Source organism: Erpetoichthys calabaricus, chromosome 12 (assembly GCF_900747795.2).
Source record: "Erpetoichthys calabaricus chromosome 12, fErpCal1.3, whole genome shotgun sequence".
Classification (NCBI taxonomy): Eukaryota; Metazoa; Chordata; class Cladistia; order Polypteriformes; family Polypteridae; genus Erpetoichthys; species Erpetoichthys calabaricus.
The window spans coordinates 133812259-133840087 of record NC_041405.2 but is presented as its reverse complement, the minus strand read 5'-3'; the positions used below and the strand labels follow the sequence as shown (position 1 = coordinate 133840087).

At 40.4% G+C, this 27829-nt stretch overlaps 1 protein-coding gene across 1 annotated transcript; it reads left to right on the top strand.

Annotated features, from left to right (window-relative positions):
- gpx4a (glutathione peroxidase 4a) lies at positions 1-27408 on the top strand. Its single transcript, XM_028816271.2, has 7 exons — positions 1-154; positions 17238-17332; positions 18063-18207; positions 22886-23037; positions 23154-23178; positions 24847-24906; positions 27115-27408. The coding sequence occupies exons 1-7, from the start codon at positions 86-88 to the stop codon at positions 27145-27147; spliced, it is 579 nt and encodes a 192-aa protein (XP_028672104.1). The 5' UTR covers positions 1-85; the 3' UTR covers positions 27148-27408.
- Positions 27409-27829: the final 421 nt, after the last annotated feature.

Sequence of the window (27829 nt, the reverse complement as noted above, 5' to 3'; positions counted from 1 at the left end):
TCACTGCGATCCAAAATGGCGACAGGAACGCCCTCCCTTATGCGCATGTAGGTGGGACTTGTACATTAATGTCGTAAGAGTGGTTATGCGGCTTCCTCTCACTCGAGCTTTATTGCTGGGGTTCGCGGCGTCACGAGGTACTGTCAAAGCCATGGTAAGATGGTTAATAATTTTGTGAAAACGTTTATAGCTGAATGTTGGCACATAACGACGATGTGGTTTTCATATTATTTTGTTGCTTTTTTTTTCTTCTTGTGGGTCGATTGGGTTTAACACCGCAGACGAAACCGGCGAAATCCAGGAGGTATCCCACCCCCGTGTTGTGGATTATGGGGTGCATTTCGTTTTACTTGCTGTGGTGTGGATTTTTTCTTATCAGTTTCCCGGAACGTTACGCGTAGAGATAACCGAAAATAGTAAGTGCAGAAGATGACCCGTTCGATTTTGCTGCGCGTGTGTTCCTCTTGATTCCCGCACCTTGTAGAGGAACACGCAGTTCATGGATGTGGGTGTGATTCCGATGCTGAATTAAATGCCCAAACTTCTTGCGGAGGCATAACGTCAAGTTGATTCATTTTGACGTCTATGGCTCAGACTCGCCTGCAGATTTAATCAGAATTATTTATACGGTAACTTTTAAAACGACTTCTGGACGATCCTATGATATTGTTTGAGCAATCCGGTAGACTCTTCGGTTTGTAAGGCATCGTGCCGAGAGTGCTAACGATTCCTTAAAAGAGTGTTAAGTTTGCTCTCCACCTCCATCTTGTCCTCCTCACGCCATGAGCGTCAGGAAAGATTGTGAAGTACAGGTGCATAATTTTTCGCTCCGGACCGTTCTTCGCAACCAGGAGCCGGCCAGTTTAATGGGCGAGTCACGGTCTCTCAAATCCAAACATTATAAAAGTTACTACAAAGCGTTTAATCGTTGAATGGCGGTTTTAAATAAACACGATGTGTCGCAGGTGGCATTCGCTAAAATAACAAGCCAGTGTCTACTGGGAACTGCTTGACTGACATACACAAGAAATACTTTCCATAAACTGTCGTTTTAGCCGCACATTATTACGTCTTGTTCGGCTGACGTCTTTATCTAACGCGACTCGCAACATTTTCAGATACAGTTGGTTATATTTCAGTTTTTCCTTTTGGTGCACAAGGAGGTGAAGAGACTTGCTTATGATGACACAGTGTCAGTGGTGGGATTTCAACCCACAACCTCGGGGTTTGAAGTCCAAAGCGTTAAGGACAGCACCACACTGTCTCCACATCTCAAGGGAGAGCTTGGTAGGCTAATTGGAGACACTCGCCAGTCCATTCACTGTGCGTGTGTGTTTGTTTTGGATTGTGAGTTGGGGTGATAAGGCCCCTCATCCACTGTCCCCAATGCATCCAGGATAGGCTCTGAAATCTCAGTACCCAAAAAGTACGTGGTTGAGACTATTTCCTTATAGAGGCCATAAAAAATAAAAGTATTTCCTGCAATTTTTTTGCATGACAATTTTAAGAGGAAGCATCAGATTTAGGAATAGCTTCCATGTAAAATAGTTTTATGTTTACTGTATTGTAGATGACCTGACAGGAATTTTTGTAATTTGAATGAATTATTCTTTAGCATGGCTTGGAAACTTCAGTCTCTGATAATATAGGATATAATATGCACATAATTATCGAAAAAGCTGGAAGACACTGTTATTACATGCAGCACAAAACCGTGCAAATGGAAAAATTAGCAAGTGGAATAATTAACACTTTCAATGTTTTCTCCTTGTATAGTATATAGCGGGGGTCCTCAATCACAGTCCTGGAGGGCTGCAGTGTCTGCAGGTTTTTGTTCTAACCTGGTTACTCAATTAGAAAGCCATCCTTGCTAATAATTTAATTTCATGGCTTGTTAGTGCTTTAACTCTGCCATGTCAGCTAATTGTCATATCCTAGATTTTCTTCCCCTTTCTAAGGATATCATACAAATGATTTGAAGGCTAACATGGAGGAGTAATTCACAGTCCTTCACAAGTATTTAGTTAAACCCAGTAGTGCACGATAAATACACACGGGGTTTAAGTGGTAACAAGCTAAATGGAGAAATGCTGGTGACTTTTGTCATTTGCATGTTATTGCTAATTAGGAGCAATTAAAAAACAAGAATACAACTGTTTAAGACTAAAATAAGCAGCAAGGGTTCAAAATCTTAACTAGCGAGAGAACAAGTGAAGCAGAAGTGTTAATTTGAGCAATAAGTGCCCCTTATTAAGCAATTGGGTTGGAGCAAAAACCTGCAGCCACTGTGGCCCTCCAGGACCGTGATTGAGGACCCCTGGTGTATAGGTAAGAAGGGCTGTGGAGTCTTTTTTTTTTTTTTTTTTTGTAGATTTGCGCACTCAAAATTCTTACCCAATATGATTCTAGCACTTACCATGAAGTGCTTTAAAATGTAGGACTACAACTCTGTCAGTTTTTAGTGACTAACACACCACACACACTAAACTGTCAACTGCAAATGTAACTTGGTGTGAACTTTGATTCCTTCACAAGAATGTTGACGCCTACACAATGCTAGGTGGAAGTGACTGCTACTGTTGAGAAGATGCCATGGGATTTGAACTTTGCAGTGCAAGCAAGACATGCTGCTGTGAAGCGGCCTTGAGTGCTAGTCCATTTGCAGAGTGTATGTACTGCATTAAATGCATGTTTGAACTATGTGTGGGACTGTTTGAAATTTTAATAGTATATGTATAGCACCTTTGACATATTCAAAGTGCTACAGAAATATTCAGAAATGTAAATTCCGTTCCGACTGCTACCCACTACACTGATTTCTCATGAATTCTGTCCATTCCCCAGTCAACTTATATTTAATATGTTAAGATTTTTATTTTACATAAAACAAATCTGTTGTATTTCGTAGTTGTGCTAGTGATGTATTGAGCAAGCTGCACAAAGTGTTTATCTGCCAAAAAAAATCTTACAGGCAAATGATCTTGTATGTGAAGACAACACTGTTTGCTGTTTCACTGCTTAATGCTAGCATGGAGCACATCTTGCTTCTCTTTGAAACCTAATTTGGTTTGTCAGGGGGCCTTTTAAATACAGCTCAAATAGTTCATCTCCTTTCCTTGCCTTACTTTATTTGAAGTGGTGGGGAGTACTGTACTGGCATTATGGTTGGGTTTTTAATATGTGAGCAAGACTTTGAATTTGATAAAGTACTTTGTTAAAACATTAATACTTTTGGTAGAAACTCATCTCGCATTTATCAGTGCGGTTTGGCAACTCTAGCCTGCATGACTGACATAATGTCCATTTATGTTGAGTCCTGTGAGATCCCAGTCCTCCTGCACATCTTCATTTGCTTGCGCTCATTTATTGTATTCTGTAAGAAATGAGGATGGGCATTGTAATTTACAGTGCTGCTGTATAATACTGTTTGGCAATTAACTTAAAATTACTTATTAAAGCTATGGTTAGTGAGAGTTGGACTTTTTCACATTTATGGGGTTGTCCATTTTTTTTTCCCCTACGACTCCATAGTTCTGTGTGCAAGTATACTGATAAATATTTATTGCTTGTGGTTAAATTTGAGCAGTGTAACACGCCCTGTAGTGTTTCAGTTTATAATGGAAATTCACCTAGAAACTGGCAATAAGCCTCATTTTTGTTTCGTTTAGTGAAAACATGCCATTATTTTCCAACATTTAGTTTTCAGTTTCCCAAAAAATCCCTTGAACCTCCTCCACAGTATTTGAGCGTTTAGGACAAAAACGTGTGGTGTTTTTAATAGTGGTTAGTTATTAATACAACTGATTTTTATAAGCTGTTGTTTGGTGCAGCATAGATTGCTAAGTTGTGTGTTTTGCATCATTTAATCTTTCTGTGCCTATAAAGATCATTGGAATCGGCAGCATTTGTCATATCACACTTCAAAATCTGACAGTTTGTAAAGGAAAGTTTTCAGCTGCACTGCAGCATTTAACAAAGGATGGCAAAGGATAATTCATTAGTTTCAAGATGTAAATCATATTAAAATTGTGCAGACACGTAGCCCTCTCATGTCAAACACACCTTTAGTGCTGCATTTTTTTAATTTGCCAAAGCATGGATGCTTTTTTACTGAATGAGCCTCATTTGTTTTGCTGTTAAATATTAGATTTGTGTAACACTTGTGCTTTTCACTGGTGTGCTCTGGTGATATTTGATAAAAGGGTAAAGAAAGTGCTACTTTATGGAGTGTGTCACTTTCAGGGCTTTTAATACAATGGGTAAACTTTTTTTTTCCCTGGAATTATTAGAGATACTTCTGTTTTGTTGTCTTAAATGTTGTGTAACTGAGCATAATATTCTTAAACCCACACAATCCAGTTAGGGGTCTTCAGGTTTTAAAGCTTTGAGTACTGAGAAAAGCGCTACATAAATGTAATGAATTATTATTTATTATTATTATTAAAGTTTAGCGCGGCAGCACTGGGTATAAGGAAGGAAGCAGCCCGGTATAGGATGCCACTTTCCATTGCAGGGCCCTGCCTTAAATTTTAAATGAAAGTTAATTCAGTGCCAAAATGCAATAACACAGTTACCAATGGAAAATATCCAATTGAAATGAATGCAGAGAGAGTCCTTCTCTAAAAATGAAGGATTAAGTTGTGCCTTTTATTTTGCTGTTTGATATTTTGCAGTAGTCTGAGAAATGTTTTCTGTAAGAATTGATATTACCAACTGAGTGAATGTACTTTGTTCTAAATCATTTTTTTGAAGAGTTGATTTGGGCAATGGCCCACATTTCTAAGCCTTTTGTTTTATTTATTTATTTATTTATGTATTTATTTATTTATTAAAAAGAGACCCTGCCCTCCCAGGTCAATTATTGTGTGATCTGAAAATTGAATGAATAAATGACTGTATTAAAAGCTCCTTTTTATATAATTTAAAAAAAAAAAAAAAAGTTTAGCTCTTGTGTCCAGTACTGTTGTGATAGGCTTTAGCCCCACACAATCCTATAGTTAGATATATTTTCAATACCTGTTTAATGTATATTATTTTGTGTTGTGAATTTTGCAGCTAATTTTATTAGCACTTTTTACATCAGTGCTAATAGTTTGGGGTGGGGGCTTTTTATATAGAGTATTTCTTTTTAAAGTATTATTTCTTTGTCTGGCATGTCTGAATTTTCTTGTATTTAACTGAATTAACTATCAAATGATAAGAACAAATTTGATCTCAATTTTGATCTCAAGTGTTATGCTCTACAAGGTAACTTTCTCCTATAGCTTATATGATGGATTGAGTGATAAGGAAAAAAAAAAAACATGAAAATTAAGGAAAAAGTGGGACGAAAGGCTAGCTGAGAAAGTAGAGTCCACATAGAACAAGGCTGTGCACTAACTGCTTTTAAATTATTCACTGCTGTACTGTTTGAAATCCATCTGTCCATTTTAAACCACCTTATCTAGGTCAGCCTATTGTGGCTTGTCCTTTTAGCACTTAGTAGTGCAGAGTGGTGGCTCTGAGGCTAAGGATCTGCACTGGCAATCGGAAGGTTGCCGGTTCGAATCCCGTAAATGCCAATAGAGACTCTGCTCTGTTGGGCCCTTAAGCAAGGCCCTTAACCTGCAACTGCTGAGCGCTTTGAGTAGTGAGAAAAGCGCTATATAAATGCAAAGAAGAATTAAGAATTATAGTAGAAAGGAAGAAGCAAGACTGGACTTGGGGTCTGCCCATTGCAGGGTACACTACTTGCATCAGGGCGGTTTTGGAGGTGAGGAATAACCTGACACCCACATTGTCTTGTGGAAGGAGAAACACAATGATGTGTGATAACTGAGCATAGGCTTTGCAATCAGTAACCTTGATTTACTGTAAATTGGTGAATATTAATGAAATTAACTTAACTGTTTTACCTTCTTAGCAGTACATGTTGTTGCTCCTGGGTAGGAAAATCTTACAATTACTAGGTGTGGAGAAAATGCCTAAGGGCCAACGTGAAAGCAATTTTAAATTTCCAATGAAGTCAAATGAAAAGTAAAAGGGTAGTGGCCTGTACTCTTCCAACGAACTTGAATGCTTCTGTAATATCCCGTCTTACTCATCCTCTGCCCTAAAATATTTTGGTCTCTTCCTTGTATTGTCCTTATTATTTCTGTCTTTTTATATAAAACTTTCTTTGTTCTCCATGAAAACATGAGATCAAAAATTTCTGTCATCACTACAAAATACGCTTAAAAATGATCTCTCTATTATAATAAAACGTTTTCCATCATGTCCACATTATTCAGCCTTGACCACTCCCCTCCTCGCTGCTCGCCAAATCGTTACTCCTAATGGCAAGGCAGAAAAGCAAATTATCTATTCAAGAACGTCAAATTTTAGATTGCGATAGAAAAATGGTACCAAGAACTGCTAATGATTGTTGAAAAAAAAGAGTGAACAGAAAAGAGCTGCATATAATAAAAATCGAGAATGAAGAGAATCATCCAAAAATGAAAAAGTGAAAAATATTCTGAACAATATACAAACAGAAATGCAGAAAGCAATGTTTATAGAATGTAAGAGGATACAGTGATTCATAATATTGTTTAGGGGCGGCACGGTGGCGCAGTGGGTAGCGCTGCTGCCTCGCAGTTGGGAGATCTGGGGACCTGGGTTCGATTCCCGGGTCCTCCCTGCGTGGAGTTTGCATGTTCTCCCCGTGTCTGCGTGGGTTTCCTCCGGGCATTCCGGTTTCCTCCCACAGTCCAAAGACATGCAGGTTAGGTGGATTGGCGATTCTAAATTGGCCCTAGTGTGTGCTTGGTGTGTGGGTGTGTTTGTGTGTGTCCTGCGGTGGGTTGGCACCCTGCCCAGGATTGTTTCCTGCCTTGTGCCCTGTGTTGGCTGGGGTTGGCTCCAGCAGACCCCCGTGACCCTGTGTTCGGATTCAGCGGGTTGGAAAATGGATGGTTGGATGGATAATATTGTTTAACAAGGCATTAATGTAATTTCACTTTTTATTTTTACTATGTTTTATTATTCATTTGTATTTAAAATAGACAGTTGTAGTGAAATATAATACTCCAGTAACTGATTTTCTATCTATAATAACATACCAACTCTTTAAGTACAATCGTTTTCTCTAACAGAGCCCGATTCCCTTCGAGCGGCTCAGCCACGAGATATCCTGTGGGTTGGTGAGCAAAGCAAGCAGGATTCAGAGCCCCCTTTTTAAAAAAAAAAAAAAAAAAAAAAAAAAAAAACTTTTTTTTTTTTTTGGGTAAACCCGCATAATTTTTGGAATGGACTGTGGACGGTATAGCACTGTAGTAAAAATGTGATTGGTGGACAGAATTTAATTAATTAGACCAGGCTAAGGAAACACCTTAGGGATCAATGCCAAAAACACATGCATACATGCCCCAAATTGTCCTATTGGACCCAGATAGCACAGTGGCTATGGAGAGAGCTTCATGCTGAATCTTTTTCGAGTAGTAGGGTGTAGCTTTTTGGCCACAGAAGTTGTGCATATTGGTAGTTAAGAGTTTCTTGAACACTGAACACTTGTTCAAATAAGTTTAGGTATACTTACACTTTTTGCAATGGGAGTTGCGAAATAAGGCGCATAGTGAGGAGAATAGCCTCCTGGCTATAGTTTGGGGGAGGAATACGTAAGACTGGGTACAGTGGCTGAACAAGGAGTAAAAAATTTAAAGGAACACCTTTAAACTTTTTGGGCAGAGGGCAATGGGAGGAAAAGACCCAACAACAACATTTATTTATATAGCACATTTTCATTCAAATAATATAGCTCATAGTGCTTTACATGATGAAGACAGGGAAAAAAAACTAAGAATTAAAATAGGAGAGCACTCATTAACATAGAATAAAAGTAAGGTCCGATGGCCAGGGAGGACAGAAAAAACAAACAAAAAAAAAAAAAAAAACTCCAGACGTCTGGAGAAAAAATGTGCAGGGGTTCCAGGCCATGAGACCACCCAGCCCCCTCTAGGCATTCTGCCTAACATAAATTGCATCAATCAGTCCTCATGGTATTCAGTATTTTCATGGAAGGAGTTGATGACGACGGTCACATGGACTTCTGGCCTTTAATCCATCAATGTGGGGACATCATGGTGCTTTCATTAGGTGGTGGTGGTATAGGTCGCCACCACAGAAAATCAGAAAAAGAACAAAAGAGGAAGTAGGGGTTAGTACGGATTTTGGAGGCACCATGAATAGTAATTATAATTAATTGAATATGCAGAGCATCAGGATTAAATTCAAATGAAATTATGAGAAAGCCATGTTAAAGTAATGTGTTTTAAGCAGTTTTTAAAGTGCTCCACCATATCAGCCTGGCGAATTCCTATTGGCAGGCTATTCCAGATTTTAGGTGCATAACAGCAGAAGGCCACCTCACCATCTCTTTTAAGTTTAACTCTTGGAATTCTAAGCAGACACTCATTTGAGGATCTAAGGTTACGATTTGGAATATAAGATGTCAGACATTCCGATATATAAGATGGAGCGAGATTATTTAAGGCTTTATAAACCATAAGCAGAATTTTAAAGTCAATTCTGAATGACACAGGTAACCAGTGTAATGACATCAAAACTGGAGAAATGTGCTTGGATTTTCTTTTCCTAGTTAGGATTCTAGCAGCTGCATTCTGCACTAGTTGCAATCGATTTTATGTCTTTTTTGGGTAGTCCTGAGAGGAGTGCGTTACAGTAATCTAGTCGACTGAAAACAAAAGTGTGAACTAATTTTTCAGCATCTTTCAATGATATAAGAGGTCTAACTTTTGCTATATTTCTTAAGTGGGGAAAAAATGCTGTCCTAGTGATCTGATTAATATGCGATTTTAAAATTCAGGTCACAGTCAACAGTTGCCCCTAAATTCTTTACTTCTGTCTTGACTTTTAAACCTAATGCATAAAGTTTATTTCTAATAGGCAATAATGGCTATAATGAGGTTATCACTAAAATTTCAGTTTTATCTTTATTTAGCTTGAGAAAATTACTACTCATCCACTCAGAAACACAAGTAAGACATTGTATTAGTGAAACAACAGAGTCGGGGTCATCAGGTGCTATTGATAAATACAGCTGTGTGTCATCAGCATAGCTGTGGTAGCTAACGTTATTCCCCAAGATAATCTGACCTAACGGAAGCATGTATCTCTTCAAGGGGGGGTGGGGGTGGGACTACAATTAGTTTGGCCCTCCGTCATCTTTCCAGATGCAGATAGTAATTTTTTTCCCCCCCCTTGAAGTGGTAACTTTTTTCTTCCTTAGCAGAACATGTTAATTTCATTTAGATTCACTGCTTCAGATCAGGGCTATTGATTTGCAAGGGTCTCCCCATATTGGTGAATTTTCCCTCCCACAAGACTGAGTGTGTCCAGTTTATCAAATCTAAACATGCCTGGTGTAAGTAAGTGTGCCCTGCAATGGACAGACACCCCATCCAGGATTGGTTCCTGCCTTGCACTCGCTGCTGCAAGGATAACCTTGCAGCATCTGGACCTATATAAGGTGGTTTAAAAATGGACAGATGGACGTCAATGCAACAGTGAATAACTAACTTAAAAGCAGCCAGTGTACAGCCTCTGCCTCACCCTGTCATTCACTGTTCAAGAGCACTCTGTTCAATTCAAAAGCTCAATCCCATGTGGACTGCATTTGCTGTTTATGATGTGTGTCAAATTTTTTTTACGGAAGCATTTGCTTTTAGCAAAAAATGCATATGTTTTGCATGTGGTGAGCAACCTGGATAACTGACATGTAGATTTTGTGACACTAGTAATAGGAAACTTTCCTATCCACCTCTTCCATGAACATTTTTTGTATTGTTTCCCCTGTTGTACGGCATTGGTTACCATTGGCTGGTGTTCTGTCAAACTTATTTATCTTCATTCTCCATGAAAACTTGATTACAAATTTTCCTTGGTCATTATTTTAAATTGGAGTAGCCAACCTATAAAAAAAAATCAATTCTTATGGTGGAGTATTCCTTTAAATTTGTAAAATAGTTTGCCTTCATGTGGTGGTATTTTCATTTGTGATCAGTAGTAAAAGTTCTCTACCAGTTCTCTATACCTGACTTAGAATTGTTGAAGTAATCCAGTTACTGAATATAGTAATTCAGCAAAAATACCTACCTGCAATCGGAGAAGAATCTAGATGGACAGCAGTGTTTTTGACTACTTTGACTCACTACTTAACATTCGATATCTGTACATGCCCCAGTCTCTCTTTTTAAAGTGTTGAATGATTCACAGAAATGACAATCAAGTCGCATCCTTGAGTGAAAATCCAGTGTTACCTTTTAAACTCAGATTGGATACGAGTGATGTGGAATTAACTCAAAATTCAGAAGCACATACGGGGATGGCATGTATTCAATCCTAAAAAATGGATACCTTGTGGTTTTGGAGTGTTAACACTAAAATCCAATCTGTTTCAGATATGTGGTGAAATTGGAAGTGGGCCATATCAGTGTGGTAATGTGAACAGGGCTTTTTTTTTTTTTTTATTTTATTATAATACACTGTCACAGCTGCTCTTCAGCACTACGTGATACATTTTACAAAAAAATGCTTGTTTATGTAGCAAAAAGGCAATGTTGTCCTTTGTCTACAGGGGTTTGTGTTGCCTGAAGTAAAACTCATTCAATTTTCTAGTCCTTTGTCCTTAGGATTTTGAGCTAATCCACAGAGCTTCCTTTCTCACAGCTTCCTCTTGAGCTGCCCTTGAGAGAATCCTTACCAAAGTCCTCAGGATGAGACTAGTCAGCAGCTAATTTAATCTCTGGTTTAGCGCATTAACTAACCAGCCCCCAGCGTCGTGCTCTAGCAGATTACATTTTAAGGTCATAATTGTGTGCGTAGGTGGGAAATGTCCTGTCATCCTAGAAATTTGATTCTGTTCATCTGGACAAAGTTTTTAAGTGGGAGAAATATTTCGAGACTTATCCAAGTCTCTTCCTCAGTCTCAATTGACTGCAGGTTTCCCCAACCTTATAAACAGTACCTTTGCTTAATCACAGAGACTAGCACCATTGACAGAGGGCCAGTTGATCAGTGATATGCAAATTGTCCACTGATTAGTAGACGTGTGAACCATTCATAGAGGGTTGAGGAATGGCTGCAATCACAGCATTGTAAGATGGCGACAGATGTACCCTTAGGCCCCCTCCTCTGTTCAGAGATGGTTGTTCCTTTTTCACGTAAATGGCCTCCTTGATTCCTATCTCAAACCAGCACTCCTCCCTGTCTAGGATGTGCACCTCTTCATCTTTAAAGGAGTGACCACTATCCTGTAGATGTAAATAGACTGCGGAGTCCTGGCCTGACGAGGAAGCTCTTCTGTGTTGTGACATGCGCTTAGCCAGTGCCTGCTTGGTTTCCCCGATGTACAATTCACGGCACTCCTCCTGGCACTTAACTGCGTAAACTATGTTACTCTGTTTGTGCCGTGGGACCCGATCCTTGGGATGGACCAATCTTTGGCGTAGCGTGTTTTGGGGTTTGAAAGCCACCGAGACCCGGTGTTTCGAGAAAATGCGCCTCAGCTGTTCCGATACTCCTGACACATAACGGGATCACTAAGGGTTTTCGCTTAGGCAGTGGATGTCCTTCCTCTCTCATGAATCGCTTGGAGCGTTCTTTAGGTGTCCTCCCTGCTTTGACAAAGGACCAGCTGGGATATCCACATTTACTCAGGGCCTTTTTAACGTGGTGTTCTTCTGCTTCCCTGGCCTCTGAGTCTGTGGGAATGGTGTTAGCTCTGTGTTGTAGAGTCCTAATGACACCTAGTTTGTGCTCTAGTGGATGGTGAGAGTCAAACCTTAGATACTGGTCTGTATGTGTGGGTTTACGGTACACATCCACTTTCAAATGTCCCCCGTTGACGATGGAAATTTCACAGTCTAAGAAGGCTAGCTTGTTATTTTCCATATCCTCTCTGGTGAACTTGATGTGTTTGTCCACCCCGTTGATGTGGTCTGTGAACTGTGGTACCTCCTGAGATCTGATTTTCACCCAGGTGTCCTCCACATATCTGAACCAATGGCTCGGTGGTGTTCCAGGATAGGATGATAGAGCCCTCTTTTCCACTTCTTCCATATATAGATTGGCTACTATAGGTGAAACAGGTGAACCCATGGCACACCCGTGCTTCTGCCTGTAGTACTGGCTTTTGTATATGAAATATGTTGATTGAAGACACAGTTCCAAAAGTAGGCACACTTGGTCTGCGCTGAGAGAGGTTCTTTTACTGAGAGTGGGGTCATTCTGTAATCTCTTACGTACTACCTCCACTGCTTCAGTCACTGGGACACAAGTGAATAGAGATGTAACATCAAATGAGACCAAGGTTTCTTCTGCCTCCATAATGACCTCTCTCACTTTCTCCACGAAAGCCAATGTGTTCTGAATGTGGTGTTTTGAGCTGCCTACCACCGGGTTAAGAACAGCGGCCAGGAACTTGGAGATGTTATACGTGACTGAATTGATCATGCAGACAATGGGTCTTAAAGGAGCACCCTGTTTGTGTATTTTTGGTAAACCATACAGACTTGGTGTAGATTCCCCTGGGTATAATCTGTGGTATGTGGTCCGGTCAATAGCATTGTCCTGAACTAACTGCTTAAGGCAATCTATTACCTTTTTTTTGTAACCACTACCTGGATCTCGCTTTAAGGGCTCATAAGTATTTTTGTCACTGAGCAGAGACAAAATTTTCTCATGGTAGTCTGGTTTAGCACAACTGTGCATCTCCCCTTGTCCGCTGGAAGGATGATGATGATGTTGTTGTCCCTGCTGAGTGCCGTGAGGGCCTTCCTCTCCTCAATGCTGATATTGGATGCAGGGGGTTTTGCATTGCTGAGACATGCCGAAACTTTTATCCGCAGTTGTTCAGCTTCCAAATCAGCAATGTTGTTGTTTCTGATAGCAGATTCTGTGGCTGTAATCAGTTCCACTAGCGGGATTTGTTTCGGTGTGACTGCAAAATTTAACCCTTTAGAAAGGACGTTTTTCTCTGCTTGGGTGAGTTGTTTGTCAGACAAGTTCTTCACCCATTTGTCCACATCTTTAGTTTCCGTCTGGCATCCTTCTCTCTGCTGGTTGTGGAGGACACTCCCCATAGTGTGCTGGTGTTTGTGGCGCACCGAAAGTAGATCAAACTTCCTCTTTTGCCTGGTTTTAGACTTTTCATGCTGTGCTAGACGAGCCTTCTCGGTGAACTCAAGCACCTGTTGAAGTGTTTTCTCATCTAGAAGTGAAGAAAGTCTTTGGTGGATCTGCTCCTCTTTGGATTTTAAAACATCAATAGTGAAGTTTGTTTGTCTCACCCGTTCATTTAGCAGCTGACTCTGTGCCTTCTGGAGGATTTTGTTAGCTCGCAGGCCTTTTACTGACGATTTCATCTGTAGACTTTTAGGAGTGATCCCGCTCTGTCTACATCTGAGGCTGAATCTCAGATGGTTCCTGTAGTCTGCCATCTTGCGTGCTGTTTGCTCATACTCATGTACAAGCTTTAGGCCGTCCTTTCCAAAGTGGCTCTCGATGTCTCGATGCATGCTCAATAATCCAGGTAAGGAAATCCTAGAAATTTGATTCTGTTCATCTGGACAAAGGTACTGTTTATAAGGTTGGGGAAACCTGCAGTCAATTGAGACTGAGGAAGAGACTTGGATAAGTCTCAAAATATTTCTTCCACTTAAAAACTTTGTCCAGATGAACAGAATCAAATTTCTAGGATTTCCTTACCTGGATTATTGAGCATGCATCGAGACGTCCTGTCATCACACATTGCCGTATCTTCATCTCATGATCCTTTACTGGGGAAGTTGTTTAAAGAAGCATCCAGTGCCGTAGCAGTGTTAGCCTCAGATTATCCCGAAGGCCCAAACACAAAAGACAATGAAGTACTGTATGGAGATTAGAGTTATAAAAATCTTTTCTACCATTCAAAACCAGAAAAAAAAAGCCCTTCTTAGTCCTGTTTAAGGTCAGGGTGTGATTGAGCTAAGGCTTGGTGTGAAGTAGCTACATATTGTTTAGGAAAACACTCTTACATAGACCAAAACTCTCCCCAATGGCTTAAATTACAAACAATCCAGACTTTGGGATGTGCGTCAAACTGTTTCATATTTGTATAAAACATGAACAGCACAAAATGCCTATTGGCCCCATCAACAGGCTTTCAACCCACCCCACACAAACCCACTTCCCAAGGATCACAAAGATGTTCTAAAATTTCTCCATACTCTGAACTTGGCACTAACAGACGGTGATATTTCAAGCGTGAATAATTTCTCTGTAATGTACAACATTTGAAAATAAAATCTTCATTATGCCAACTTATCAGGGTGTGCTTTTGGTTTGGTTTTGTACTTGTCCTTTCACACTCTCACACATGAAAAGTGATTCACCACAGTGCAGCAGAATTTGGACGAGACTGAGCAGAAACTTGTGAAAATGCACTTTAAGGTCGACTGTCTGTTTCAAGTTAATAATGATAATGGAAAATGTGCGCTGAAGCTTTTGTCAATGTTGGAAAGAAATTGGAGAGATTCAAATAAGTTGCTTTTACAATTTACCTTCACACTTCTACGATTGCTTCCTTTGGTTGCCAGTTTCGCTATAGTCTTGAGTTTTGGACAAACTGGTGTAAAAATAGCATAGATTAAAACTATAGGATTACATCAGCACTAACTATCGTGGATCAAATGTCCTTTGTTACTATGGTGTCAGGTGGCTGAGTGTATTACATAACTGAGCATGCCCTCTTGATCAGTGTGTTGATTCAGTGGGCTTCTCTTGAAGTGCTACCAGCCCAGCACACCTCAGCATAGGAAACTGCCCTGGCTATCCACCATCAGATACTTCTGGAAACTCTCACTAGTCTTGGGATCTCAAGCATTGTCTGGCAATGGTTTGCTTCTTACCTTGCTGACCGGACATTCCAGGTTGCCTGGCAAGGCTCCCAGTCAGCTCCACGAAGACTGACCACTGGTGTTCCTCAGGGCTCTGTCCTAGGACCCCTTCTCTTCTCCTTATACACAGGTTCTCTTGGGAAGGTAATAGCTGGACATGGATTCTCTTACCACTGCTATGCGGATGACAGTCAACTCATTCTCTCCTTTCCACCCGATGACCAGCAGGTCTCAACCCGCATCTCAAACTGCCTTGCTGATATCTCCTCTTGGATGACTTCCCACCACCTCAAGTTGAATCCCAGCAAGACTGAACTCTTGTATATCAGAGGCAACTCATCTCCGAATCTTGACCTTGCAATCTCTCTTGACAACTCGGTTATCGTCCCCTCAAAAACGGCAAGAAGTCTTGGTGTCACTCTAGACGAAGAATTGTCTTTCTCTCCACACATCAGCAACCTCTCCAGGTCCTGCAGATATCTCCTTTACAACATTAGGAGAATCCGCCCCTTTCTCACTACAGAGGCTACTCAGCTTCTCGTCCAGACCTTGGTCATCTCTAAGCTGGACTACTGCAACTCTCTGCTGTCTGGACTTTCACTAAAGGCAACACGACCACTTCAACTGATCCAGAATGCAGCTGCAAGACTCGTTTTTGATATTCCCAAATTCTCGCACACTACACCTCTGCTGCGGAACCTGCACTGGCTCCCTGTGGCTGCCCGCATCAGGTTCAAAACCCTAACACTTGCCTTTAAGGCCAAAACTGGAGCTGCACCACCTTACATATCAGCACTGGTCAAGCAGCGTGTCACTTCTCGCTGTCTCAGAACATCAAGCACTGCACGTCTCGAACCACCATTACTTAAAAGAAGAGGACGACATGCATCAAGACTCTTTGCAGTGTTGGCTCCTCAGTGGTGGAACGAACTTCCTCTTGCTGTACGAACAGCGGAGACCCTCACTGTCTTCAAACGTCGCCTGAAGACACACTTCTTTCAACAGCACTTGGACTAAAGTCCCCATACTTTTTTTTCTACCCTTTTTTTTTTCAAAAAAAAAAAAAAAAATTTTTGTACTAACTTACTATTTTCTTCTAGCAGGGTTTTGTATACAACTTGGTCAGCGGTAACTTGTTTAATGACAGTAGATTTAATCCTAGCCTTAAAGACTGAAGAACAGTCGTAGACTACTAAGCACTGTTGTAAGTCGCTCTGGATAAGAGCGTCTGCTAAATGATGTAAATGTAAATGTATCCCAGAGTTGTAGAATATATGGATAGTGACATCCTTAACATGAAAGGATCACGGTCTTCTAAGACGAGTCTGCTCTCTGTGTTACTAAACCAGTCCAGCCTGTCATTGATTGATGGTGGACTGTCAAGCACTCAAAGCAGTGTACCACATCCAAATCCACTCCTTGAACGTTGAACAGACATTTAGGCTCTTTGGTGCGGTGAACGCCAATAACCATTCTATTAGTTTTGCTGATGTTAACACACAAAGTTCTCCACCTGACTCCTTATCCTCTGTCTCATCCCTTTGTCAGTGTACACCTTTGGTGTGCAGTGTCTGCAGATTACATGACCTGATGGTGTGTTTTTATAGTTTGAAGTGTACAGAGTGAACATGAAAGGAGATAGGACTGTTCTTGTGGTGCTCCAGTCCTCGAGTCTTGCAAACTGGCGTCTGCCATTTACAGTGTATGTATATAAAATACTGTTGTTAAATATATAATATAATGTATGTGAAATATTTTAATGACAAATTCCCAGCACCTGTGTTTGTCAGCAATCCAGTTCAATTCATTCAATTGCTTTATTTTTTTGTCGCATAATTTACAGTAAGATGCTTCATTGAATTGTATTTTTTTTTTTCTTTCTCCTATTTCTCTTTACCATTTTAAAACAACTGGTCACCACCATGGTACAATTTTTACATAGTAGGCCTTTTTTTGCCTTCACAGTGTTGATTTAAACCTGTGCAGGATATTCCAGAATACATGTTAAGTGGGCAGTGTCATCTTCTTGAGTTTGAAGGTGTGAAGTTAATTTCTTTCTGTAGAAACTTGAGTTATGCCCATTGCTGTGTGCTGTGAAATGGGAAAGATTGCCTTTCTTGTCAATCAGAAATGTTTGACTTTATATTTAAAAAAAAAAAAAAACAAAAAAAAAAACAAAACCTTGTCACCTGACATTCTGTTCTGTGTAGGTGCTTATTCTTGCCTGACGGGTGTCCACTGACATGTTCTATACTTGAGTCAGTCAGTTGCCATGCATATCCAGATTTCACATTCAGTTGCTTATTTTATTTTTGTCTCCTGCAGTGCGCACAAGTTGAAGACTGGCAGAAGGCCAAGTCCATTTATGAGTTCATGGCAAAAGACATTGATGGCAATGAGGTCTCATTGGAGAAGTACAGGTGAGCTTCAGGGTGCTGCCCAGGCCACTGCTAAAGGATGCTGCTACTGGGAGGCTTTTAAAAGATTAACAGGCTCTGGTCTTCATGGGAGTGGGATATGATCTACATGAAGAAATGTTCAAATTTTAAAAGGTTTCAAATTTACATGCTTTTAGCTGCTGTTTTAGTAGAAGTTGAAGGGATCTGGAGATTTTTCCTGCAAGGTATAATGAAAATAAGATGATGGAGCGTATCCTGAGTATGTGTACAAACAGTGCTGGCCACTGTTACAGGATGGAGATACTGGGAAGAAGCTTTAGTGAAGAGAGAGACAAAAGCTTGTAGGTTTTAGGGCTTAAGGTAAGACCTGGTGCCTGCAGAGTCTGTGATCAGACAGTTTGGCTGCAGCTGTGTATGAGGAATGCTTTTCTGTTTAGTTGTCTTTTGAAAGCTTCCAGCTTTCTTGTGGAATTTACTGCAGATTCCTACACTGGCAAATAGAATGCATTGTAGTCACCTTAGTGTTGAGTATGCAGATAACAGCTTTTATAATCAGTAGCTATTTTTAACAGTTTCTGATTGTAAATCGTTTATATCAAATTTATGGTAAAAAAATGCTTTAATACTCTGCCAGGAATGGCTAAACTCGCCTAGAGTTTGGAAGTAAGCATTTTTAGAAATGGTGTATGTGGCCCGCAACCCTTCTGTGTTTCTCATACTTCTACCATCCATTTGTTTTCCATCTCTGCAGGGGCTACGCTTGCATTATCACTAATGTTGCTTCCAAATGAGGAAAGACTCCGGTAAACTATACTCAGCTTACACAGTTGCACGCCACGTATGCTGAAAAAGGTTTACGAATCCTGGGCTTCCCCTGTAACCAGTTTGGGAAACAGGTAAGTGATTCCATTATGTTTTTAATACAGGATGCTCTTTGGACCAAAGGGGATGATGTGGCCTGAGCTGCTGAATTTTTCACATGTATGGTCAATTTAGCTAGTAACTTTTTCAAACCTGTTTAATATAATTTGGCGGTGTAAAAGCCTGCCCTAGCGAAATCCTCTTCTGCATAGTTTCCAATAACAGGAATCTTGGTGAAAAAATTAGAAATATCATATTACTTAATATCCCTGTAGTGTAAATGCAGTACATATTTAAAAAATGTGACGTGTTGCATGTTTTCTGTGTGAAGACACACCATTGTGCACATTTGTGCTTTTTCTTTCAAATTCTGGAGAAAAACTCGCCCCTTTCCACAATGTAGCGACCACCCCTTTCTGTTTCCTGCAATCAAGACTTTGCACACATGTGCTTCAAAACCAATGGAGGAATTTGCTTAATATGGTTTCTGTCTCTGACACATTATGAGATTGCCGGCTCCATAGTTGCCATAAATAATTGCAGCCATTTTGCTACCAGAACACCACAACACATGGCTCAAAAAAATGTCTGTATGTGACTGGAAAGGACTTCGGTGTGTCTATGGTTCTCTAAACCTAACCTGCCTGCCCCTTTATATAAAGTGTATAGTTTGGTTGAACTACACCTTGAGGCCAGATTAACACATACTTGCTGAGCTTTCATTACTATGCAACCCTGTCCAATTCCCAAATCAATCCAGTATATTCAGACCTTTGGAAAACTGAAGAGTTGTGTGATGAGTCGAAACAAGCCTTCAGTTTAGTCACAAGCCCCTCTTGACAGTGCAGTGCTTTGGATCAAGTCACATGGGTTGTCTGGTGTGCTCAGGTGACACATGAGTCTTAGGTTCTGCACAAAATTAGCCCATCATCTTTGCTTTATTCAAATAGGAATTCATTTTTCCAGAAGTTGTCACTGTATGTTCAATAAAATCATGCTTGTTTTCTACACAAATTAGCCCAATGGTTTCAGTCTAGTCTCTTGACTCTGTTGACATGAACTGTTAGATTCTCAATGAGTAAACTTGCTGATCCTGGTCCAGCTATATGGCTTTTGGAATCTACATGAGTTGTCATATTGTGTTTAACACTAGAATTACCAGAGTCTACGAAAAATCTCGTAAATCCGGCCCACCTTAAAACCGTTCTCACCTCTCTTTTGTCTTTTAAATGTGCTGATTAAGACGAGCAGCAAGTAGCTGGCTATTCCATCCCCCACTGTCGCAGAACGTTCACTACGTTTTCCTAGCTCATGCCTTGTTTGATTATCTGGGAGTGACTGAACTACTGGAGTTTTAGAATGGAAATAATAGATCGTTATTTGGAATACACGCATTTCATGTGTGTTCCGTTTCCACTTCACTCCCAGATAATTAATCAAGACATGAGCTGGAAAAAGTTTGTTTACGTTCTAAGTCGGTGGGGGGATGGAATAGCCGGCTGTTTGCAGCTTGTCTTTATCAGTACATTTAGATGACAAAAGACGCTGGTGGAGAGGTGAGAATGGTTTTAAGAAGCAATTTAAGGTGGGCCGGATCTACGAGTTTTTTTGTAGGCTCTGGTAATTCTAGTGTTAAGTAAGCTCATTGTGTCCAGTTTATATGATTAAGGTCTTGGTAAGATGGTCCAGGGTTTTTTTTAGTTGCATGACTCTCTTGGGTTGTCCGCCTAATATTGCCAGTCCAGTCACATAACGTGTGTTCTTCATGAGCCAATGCAGTAGGTTAAGTCTATTCATATAACTCTCAGATTCTCTATGAGCTAGTCCGCTACCTTTTATTCCATTCATATGACACTGCATTCCGTAGTAGATAGTCCTGGGCCACCGCCCCAGTCATGGGGTGTTTGAGTGATCAGTCCAATCATTGGTGAAATCTATCACTCTTAAGGAGGAAGAGGAGTGATGAGCAGGAGCTTTGGGATTTTTTAGCTCTTGAAAAAACTTGACAAACCTTTTACAAACTGGAAACACACTGATGCAACTGACACTATATAATATTTTATTTTTTTTGTTCCTATGGGGAAATTAAAACTTTGAAACTTAGTGGGAGGATAAAAAAACATTTAGGATTGAAAGCAAATCATCACATGCACAGCGTCGGATGTGTGTAATTTGTTCAGGTTGGCTTTTTTAAATTACTCTGTAGTCCCATCCACAGTCTTCTATCATTTATAGTGCATCCGGAAAGTATTCACAGCGCATCACTTTTTCCACATTTTGTTATGGTACAGCCTTTATTCCAAAATGGATTAAATTCATTTTTTTCCTCAGAATTCTACACACAACACCCCATAATGACAACATGAAAAAAGTTTACTTGAGGTTTTTACAAATTCATTAAAAATAAAAAAATTGAGTTGTCCTGAAGCCACTCCTTTGATATCTTGGCTGTGTGTGCTTAGGGTCGTTGTCCTGCTGAAAGATGAACCGTCGCCCCAGTCTGAGGTCAAGAGCATTCTGGAGCAGGTTTTCATCCAGGATGTGTCTGTACATTGCTGCAGTCATCTTTCCCTTTATCCTGACTAGTCTTCCAGTTCCTGCCGCTGAAAAACATCCCCACAGCATGATGCTGCCACCACCATGCTTCACTATAGGGATGGTATTGGCCTGGTGATGAGCGGTGTCTGGTTTCCTCCAAACGTGACGCCTGCCATTCACACCAAAGAGTTCAATCTTTGTCTCATCAGACCAGAGAATTTTCTTTCTCATGGTCTGAGAGTCCTTCAGGTGCCTTTTGGCAAACTCCAGGCGGGCTGCCATGTGCCTTTTACTACGGAGTGGCTTCCATCTGGCCACTCTACCATACAGGCCTGATTGGTGGATTGTTGTAGAGATGGTTGTCCTTCTGGAAGGTTCTCCTCTCTCCACAGAGGACCTCTGGAGCTCTGACAGAGTGACCATCGGGTTCTTGGTCACCTTCATGACTAAGGCCCTTCTCCCCCGATCGCTCAGTTTAGATGGTCGGCCAGCTCTAGGAAGAGTCCTGGTGGTTTTGAACTTCTTCCACTTACGGATGATGGAGGCCACTGTGCTCATTGGGACCTTCGAAGCAGCAGAAATTTTTCTGTAACTTTCCCCAGATTTCTGCCTTGAGACAATCCTGTCTCGGAGGTCTACAGACAATTCCTTTGACTTCATGCTTGGTTTGTGCTCTGACATGAACTGTCAACTGTGGGACCTTATATAGACAGGTGTGTGCCTTTCCAAATCATGTCAAATCAACTGAATTTACCACAGGTGGACTCCAATTAAGCTGCAGAAACATCTCGAGGATGATCAGGGGAAACAGGATGCACCTGAGCTCAATTTTGAGCTTCATGGCAAAGGCTGTGAATACTTATGTACATGTGCTTTCTCAATTTTTTTTATTTTTAATAAATTTTCAAAAACCTCAAACTTTTTTCACATTGTCATTATGGGGTGTTGTGTGTAGAATTCTGAGGAAAAAATGAATTTAATCCATTTTGGAATAAGGCTGTAACATAAGAAAATGTGGAAAAAGTGATGCGCTGTGAGTACTTTCCGGATGCACTGTACATTCCATTCTTTTAGATTTTTTTTGAAGTGTGTTCATTAAAATTTATCCCAGTATGAATTTTAAACATCCCTTGCTATCATGTTTGTGTCCAAAAGTGATATGAATTGTGAAACACTGAAAGTTGGCATCACATGTATGAAAACTGTGCATAGCAGTGACTCATTGTGTTTTTTTAACCCTTTAACCGCCAACTCCCTAAATATTCCCCATGCCATACTTTACATTTATTCAAGCAGTATTTACCTGCTGAAATGTTTCAAATAAATGGTCAATCAAAGGACGTAGCTTGAACAAGCGGTCACGGTTTGGATCTTTCATATCTGGCTCAGATAACGGGCAGCAGTCCAGTTGAGATGCTGGGGATACACCCACTCATCGCCATCATCCGATGCGTCGTCATTCACAGTATCATGCAGCGCACGTCGCTGATCATCATTGTCGCTAAAATCTTCTTCAGAACTGCTACAATCATGATCAGAATTATTGTCCAAAATCGCCTGCAAAACCTCACTTGAAGTCAGTTTACGTTTCGCCATATTCACAGCTTTCACTTTCGAATCACATCACGTGAGTGGCCAATACAACCGCAGAGTTGTCGAAATACAACGTAGTAATAATACCCACGCCAAACTGTCAGTTATACTACGCGCCAGGCATTCACATAACCACAGGCAAATGTGCCGGATAATTCCGGCAGTAAGGCGTCAGCAATAAAGCTACGATGCCGGATATATCCGGCAGAGGGCGGTTAAGGGGATAATTTGATTCTTTTGTATTTTATTGCTATTACATTTTGTTTTAGTAATTATTGTTCACTGCAAATGTTCAATGTGCTGTAAGTTGTAATGCATTGTAATTGAACGAACCTTAAAAGAAATTTGGAGCTCCTACCCAGCTGATGTACCCATTTGGTTTTCTGTGTTAATTTTAAAGGCACATTAAAAGTCTAATAGCAGTGAACACCTGCAGCCACTGTAGGGCCTCATCCTGTGTTATTGACTGATGAAAATGTGAGCAGAGGGTCAGTGGCCTGAACTGAAGCTGTTGCCTTAGCTAAACCCTTCAATTTTTATTTTTCAATTTTTCGTTAACCTGTTTAATTTTTTCTGTGGCAGGAGCCTGGAACTGAAGAAGAAATTAAAGAATTTGCCAAATCCTATGGCGCTGAATTTGATCTATTCAGTAAGATAGATGTAAATGGACCGCATGCTCATCCCTTGTGGAAGTGGATGAAAGAGCAGCCAAAGGGGAAAGGGACCTTGGGAAAGTAAGTGTTGGGTCAAAGCAACAGCACAAATAAATAACCAAATCTTTAAGAATGCTTGTCTTTAATTTTATCTATTTCTTTTTTTTCTTCCCAACCCTCACCAAATCATGGATTAGCAACATCAAGTGGAATTTTACAAAGGTAAATATCTTTTGTTTAGCTCTGCACTAGCCAAGGTATTTCTGGGTAGTGACATGTTTGGTTGCGTAAGGGTCCAGAGTAATCCTGTTCTTGTCTTTATGCTTTTTATTATGTAGGCCTTAACAAAATGTCCCAAATTTCCTCACTCTTATCACAATGTTGGGTACTGTAGTTTAGCACTCCACCTCTCACTTACCCTTCCCATGCCCCCCACCCCCCTTCAGCCAATTAGAATAAAAGAACAGGCAGTAGTTACATATTTATTTATGTATTATGAATATGTCCCGAGTTAGCAGAGTTCAAGTGAGTGGTGGTAGAATAATATGACCTGGGTAATCCATTCATCTTGCGTAGACTCCCAGGTGACTTGGGCTTATGTTAGTCTCTGGCCTAGCCTGGTCCGGCATGGCCCTTGAATGGAGACCATGATATCTGAGCCTCCTCCTCTGTGGATGGGGTTAAAAAAGCCAGAGAGAGAGTGCAGACTTGCAGATTTTTATTGTGCTCTGTAGCTCCTGACACATCTCCTGCATCACAGCCCTTCACTAACAGGCCAGTCAATGGGCTGCAGAGGCTTTGCATCCCTCTACTTGTAACCAGTTTTACAAAGGTACTTTGCAGTAACTGTACGAATATATCAGTGGTATTGCTTTAAGTACTTTTTCACCCCTACAGGAAGACTAGGCTATAATGGAAGCTAACTGACCAGTAAATTCCTGCTTTGCGTGCAGGTAGCCCAAAGCTGAAATTGCAGTGGTTTTGATCAAGTACATTGTGAATTTCTCCAAGTAAGGATTGGCCCATATAAATCTTCTTTGCATTTTAAAAATGAGGTGTTTTTTTTTTTTTTTTAAAATTACTTAAAAGTCTGCTCTTCTCTACACACGTTATACAAAGAAGCAACAGTCGATCTGATTGACATGTTAAAAAGTAGGGTCAAGAATTGCTAGGATAGTAAATGAATAGAAGTTTGGCGAACTCTTATCTAACAGTCTGGCAATGTGATTTTATTTTATTATCCATTTAGTAAAAGTCACTGTTTCTACATTGAAATTGGGGGAAACAAAAGTAGCCAAGTGTGGCAGGAATATTATTTTGTCCGCAGCCCAGTCTTGTGCTTTGTGCCCCTTAACTGTCTCATTACATTTAGACATTTCTGTCTAACAATATCCAGTAACATTCTCAAACCCTCATAATACAGTCCAGTGTTTTGGGCGGCTGAAGCCTAACTGGCAGCACTGAGTGCAAGGCAGAACACCAGGAAGGTTTGTCATGAATAGAGAGAGAAAAATTACATATACACTGTACCCATACACTAATTTACCTAGTTCAGAGTCCCTGAAATTCAGAAGCTTGCATACCTGTATATATCGCCACTCTTCCACTTTCCTGCTCTGTCTTATCTACACAGTGTTTGATGCAGTGGAATAGTATTTACCATCCTAATGTAATTAGAATTGCTTTGACAGAATTGTCCATTATCCACTCGTTTACTTGACCACACATCCAAATATGCAAATAAACATGCATTCAAATTAATGCTAAAAATGCTATAGTGTGGTGTGCTGCAATTATGGTAGCATCTTAGAAGGCATTCTGAACTTTCTCCTGAATGTGGTCTTAACAGGCTTAAGTAATATTATTTTTTTTTCTTCTTTTATAATAAAGTTCCTTATTGACCGGGAAGGCAAAGTTGTGAAGAGATATTCTCCCATGGATGACCCAGTTGTAAGTAGTCACTGCATCACTGAATGCTTCTTTTCTTTCTCCTCAAAAGATGGACTGTGGTTAGTTAGGCTGGTGCTTCCTTGTCCTTTTTCTTTCTCTGTGTATTGCAGCCTGTGGAGGAGGGTCTATTTTGAAATCTGCCCACCTTTGTGTATGACCCACTCTTCAAATGTTTTTTGTAGGCAGCATTGAATATGCCACCTTCCTGGATGCTCCTATTAATCAGTTACTGCTCTGCAACAAAATCTGAAGATTTAGAAAGCACCAGTGCTAGCATTCTCCAATCTGATGTATCCAATTTGGGGTATTGAAAGGCCAGAGCTTATCCCAGCAACATTGGGTGAAAGACAGGAAGTAATACTGGATGGAGTGCTTGTCCATCACAAGCCTGACATGGACCACTCATACAATACATCCACAGTATACACGATTTACAGATGCCAGTCAATTGAATACAGACATCTCTGGGATGTGAAGGAAATGCTCAGACGTACAGTGAGAAGCAAAAACTCTGAAGTAATTAACAAGAATATACCACATTACTCATATATCCAAAAAACATGTATTCTGGGTAAAAAGATTAGTGTGTGTCTGAAGTACAGAATGTCCAGTTATTTCTGGGCAGTGCTTTCTTTACATGTAATATAAAAATATTGGTGGGGAAAATGGCATTGGTTGTGTTTAGTCTCCCAGTTCCTGCTAAAGCAAAATTTTAAATGTGGTGTTGTGTGTAAAAAGGTGGTGTTTAACTGCATACCCCTCACATGCAAAGCTGCCCCCAAGCCTGCAGTCCATTGACCTCATCAGACTGTTAACTTACTTTGGCATTGCCTGCCAAGCCATTATGGCTTCTTGTTTTGGGGTTTAGTTTCCTGTTCAGTAGGTGAAATTGGGTTTAAACTTGGAGACTGACTTGGCCAGTCTATAACTTTCTACTTTTTCTTTCTGACAAACCCCTTGTTTTTAGGCAGGGATTGTGTTTCTGATCATTGCATTGGTATATTGTGAACCTCTGTTCAATGAGCCTTGGGGGGCATTTGTTAGGATTTGAAAAGACAAAGTGATTCTGTACACTTCAGAATTTGTCCTGATGCTACTACCATCACACACATCATCATTAAGGTCCAGCGAGCTAGTTCCAGAAGCAGCCATGACTTTGTCTCCTCAACACTTCACAGATGAACAGTACTGCTTGGGATAAATTTGCAGTCCCTCTCCTTCTCCACACTTTCCCTTCCTGTCAGTCTTGTAATGGTTAATTCATAACTTTTTTCTCAAAAACCCTTCTAGCTCACCTTTACACTGCAAGGTCCAATCCTCTCAAAGCAGCATATCTTCTGTATTTCTTTTCAAATTTTTTGGCGATTGGCAAATACTGACCCTTTTCCCCCCTGCACCCTTCATTCCTTTTGGATGTTATTGTTGGAGATGAAGTCCAAATATATGCCTGTCATGAGCAACTGTGGTCTTCCTGGGCAAATTGCAAATTGCTTCAGCAGTTTCATTTTTCAAGATATTCCATACATTTTTTTAATTTATATTTTCTAGATCTATAGAATACCCAGTTGCTCACCAATGGTTCTCATTGGTATTTGGTTTAATGTCATTTTCAAAATTGCTTGCTTTTCTCTCATAGTTAACTATCATAGTTAATTCTGTTTTTCATTTTGTGTTGTGCCATTTGATGTTAACGCTAGACTCCAAATGCAAACACGGACTACACTCAACACTCTGAGCTCTTTTATGTGGACACCTGAGCAATAAGAATCACCTATCAGTCATTTGTCCCAATAAGAGATTTGGAGAACTAAACACAAACTTAATCAATATTTGTTATATATAAAACATTGCCTAGAAGTAAAAGCTAGTATTCAGTACTTTAGTCTCCTGTTTTCACCTAGAATACATGTTTTATGAATATATAACGGAAATAACCTGTATTAGCTCATTTTGCCGGTGTATTTGCTTTAATAACGACTGGGCTCAGGGTTCAAATCCAGGATGTTCTCTTTGTGAGACACCAGTGCTAACCACTTGCACTGCCATGCTGACCAGCGGTAACCCTTTACATTAAAGCCTCCCTGTTGTGTATGTTAGCCACCTACTTCTATTGTAAGTCACTAAGCAAGTCCCTAGTTTAATGTGTGACCACCTTGTTTGTGACTTTCTTTTTATTTTTTTTTGATCTTGCATGCTTTTTCTTTCCAGGTTATCGAGAAGGATCTTCCTGATTACTTGTAGAGCACCCCAAGCCCACGGACCAATGTCTCTTCCTCCACCTGAGAAGATTCAGCTTGCAATTTGTGTTTCCAAACCCCAGACTTATGACGGCCTACCTAGAAAACCTGGTTTGGTCAGGGTAGGTAGACCTGATGAAAGCAAGCGTGCAGCTAACTGGGAGGAACACCTATTGCTGAGCTTTGGTCTTCCAGCGGGGAGGCAGCTGGCAGCTTTTTCATAAACCAATAAAAAAAAAAATGTGCTTCTAGTATTTAGAATCAAGCCTGTAGCCTTGTGTGGTCATTGTGTTAAGTGGTGCAGCTCAGTCCTAAAGTCATGGCCTCTCAGAATGCTGAACTACAATGTCTGGAGCAGTGTTAAATCAGTGAAATTCACGTTAAGTATTTTTCTGAGGATAATTTACTGGGTTCACTGGTGTTTGGTGAAATTTTTTCCCTAAAAGTATTGCTGTGTGGCCAGTTTAGATTCCCCCCATGATGCTTTGCAAGGCCAGCATGACCTCACAGAGCTCCAACCACATGCTGGATGGGGATGCCCACTGCCCAGTTGGTGTTGCACATGAGCAGAACTTTCATGCATGTATACTCTTAAGTGTAGACCATCTCTCACTTTTATGGTGCTGCCTGACGTGCTTTGTGCATACATAATTTACACCACATACATGCAGGCATGATGTCACTAC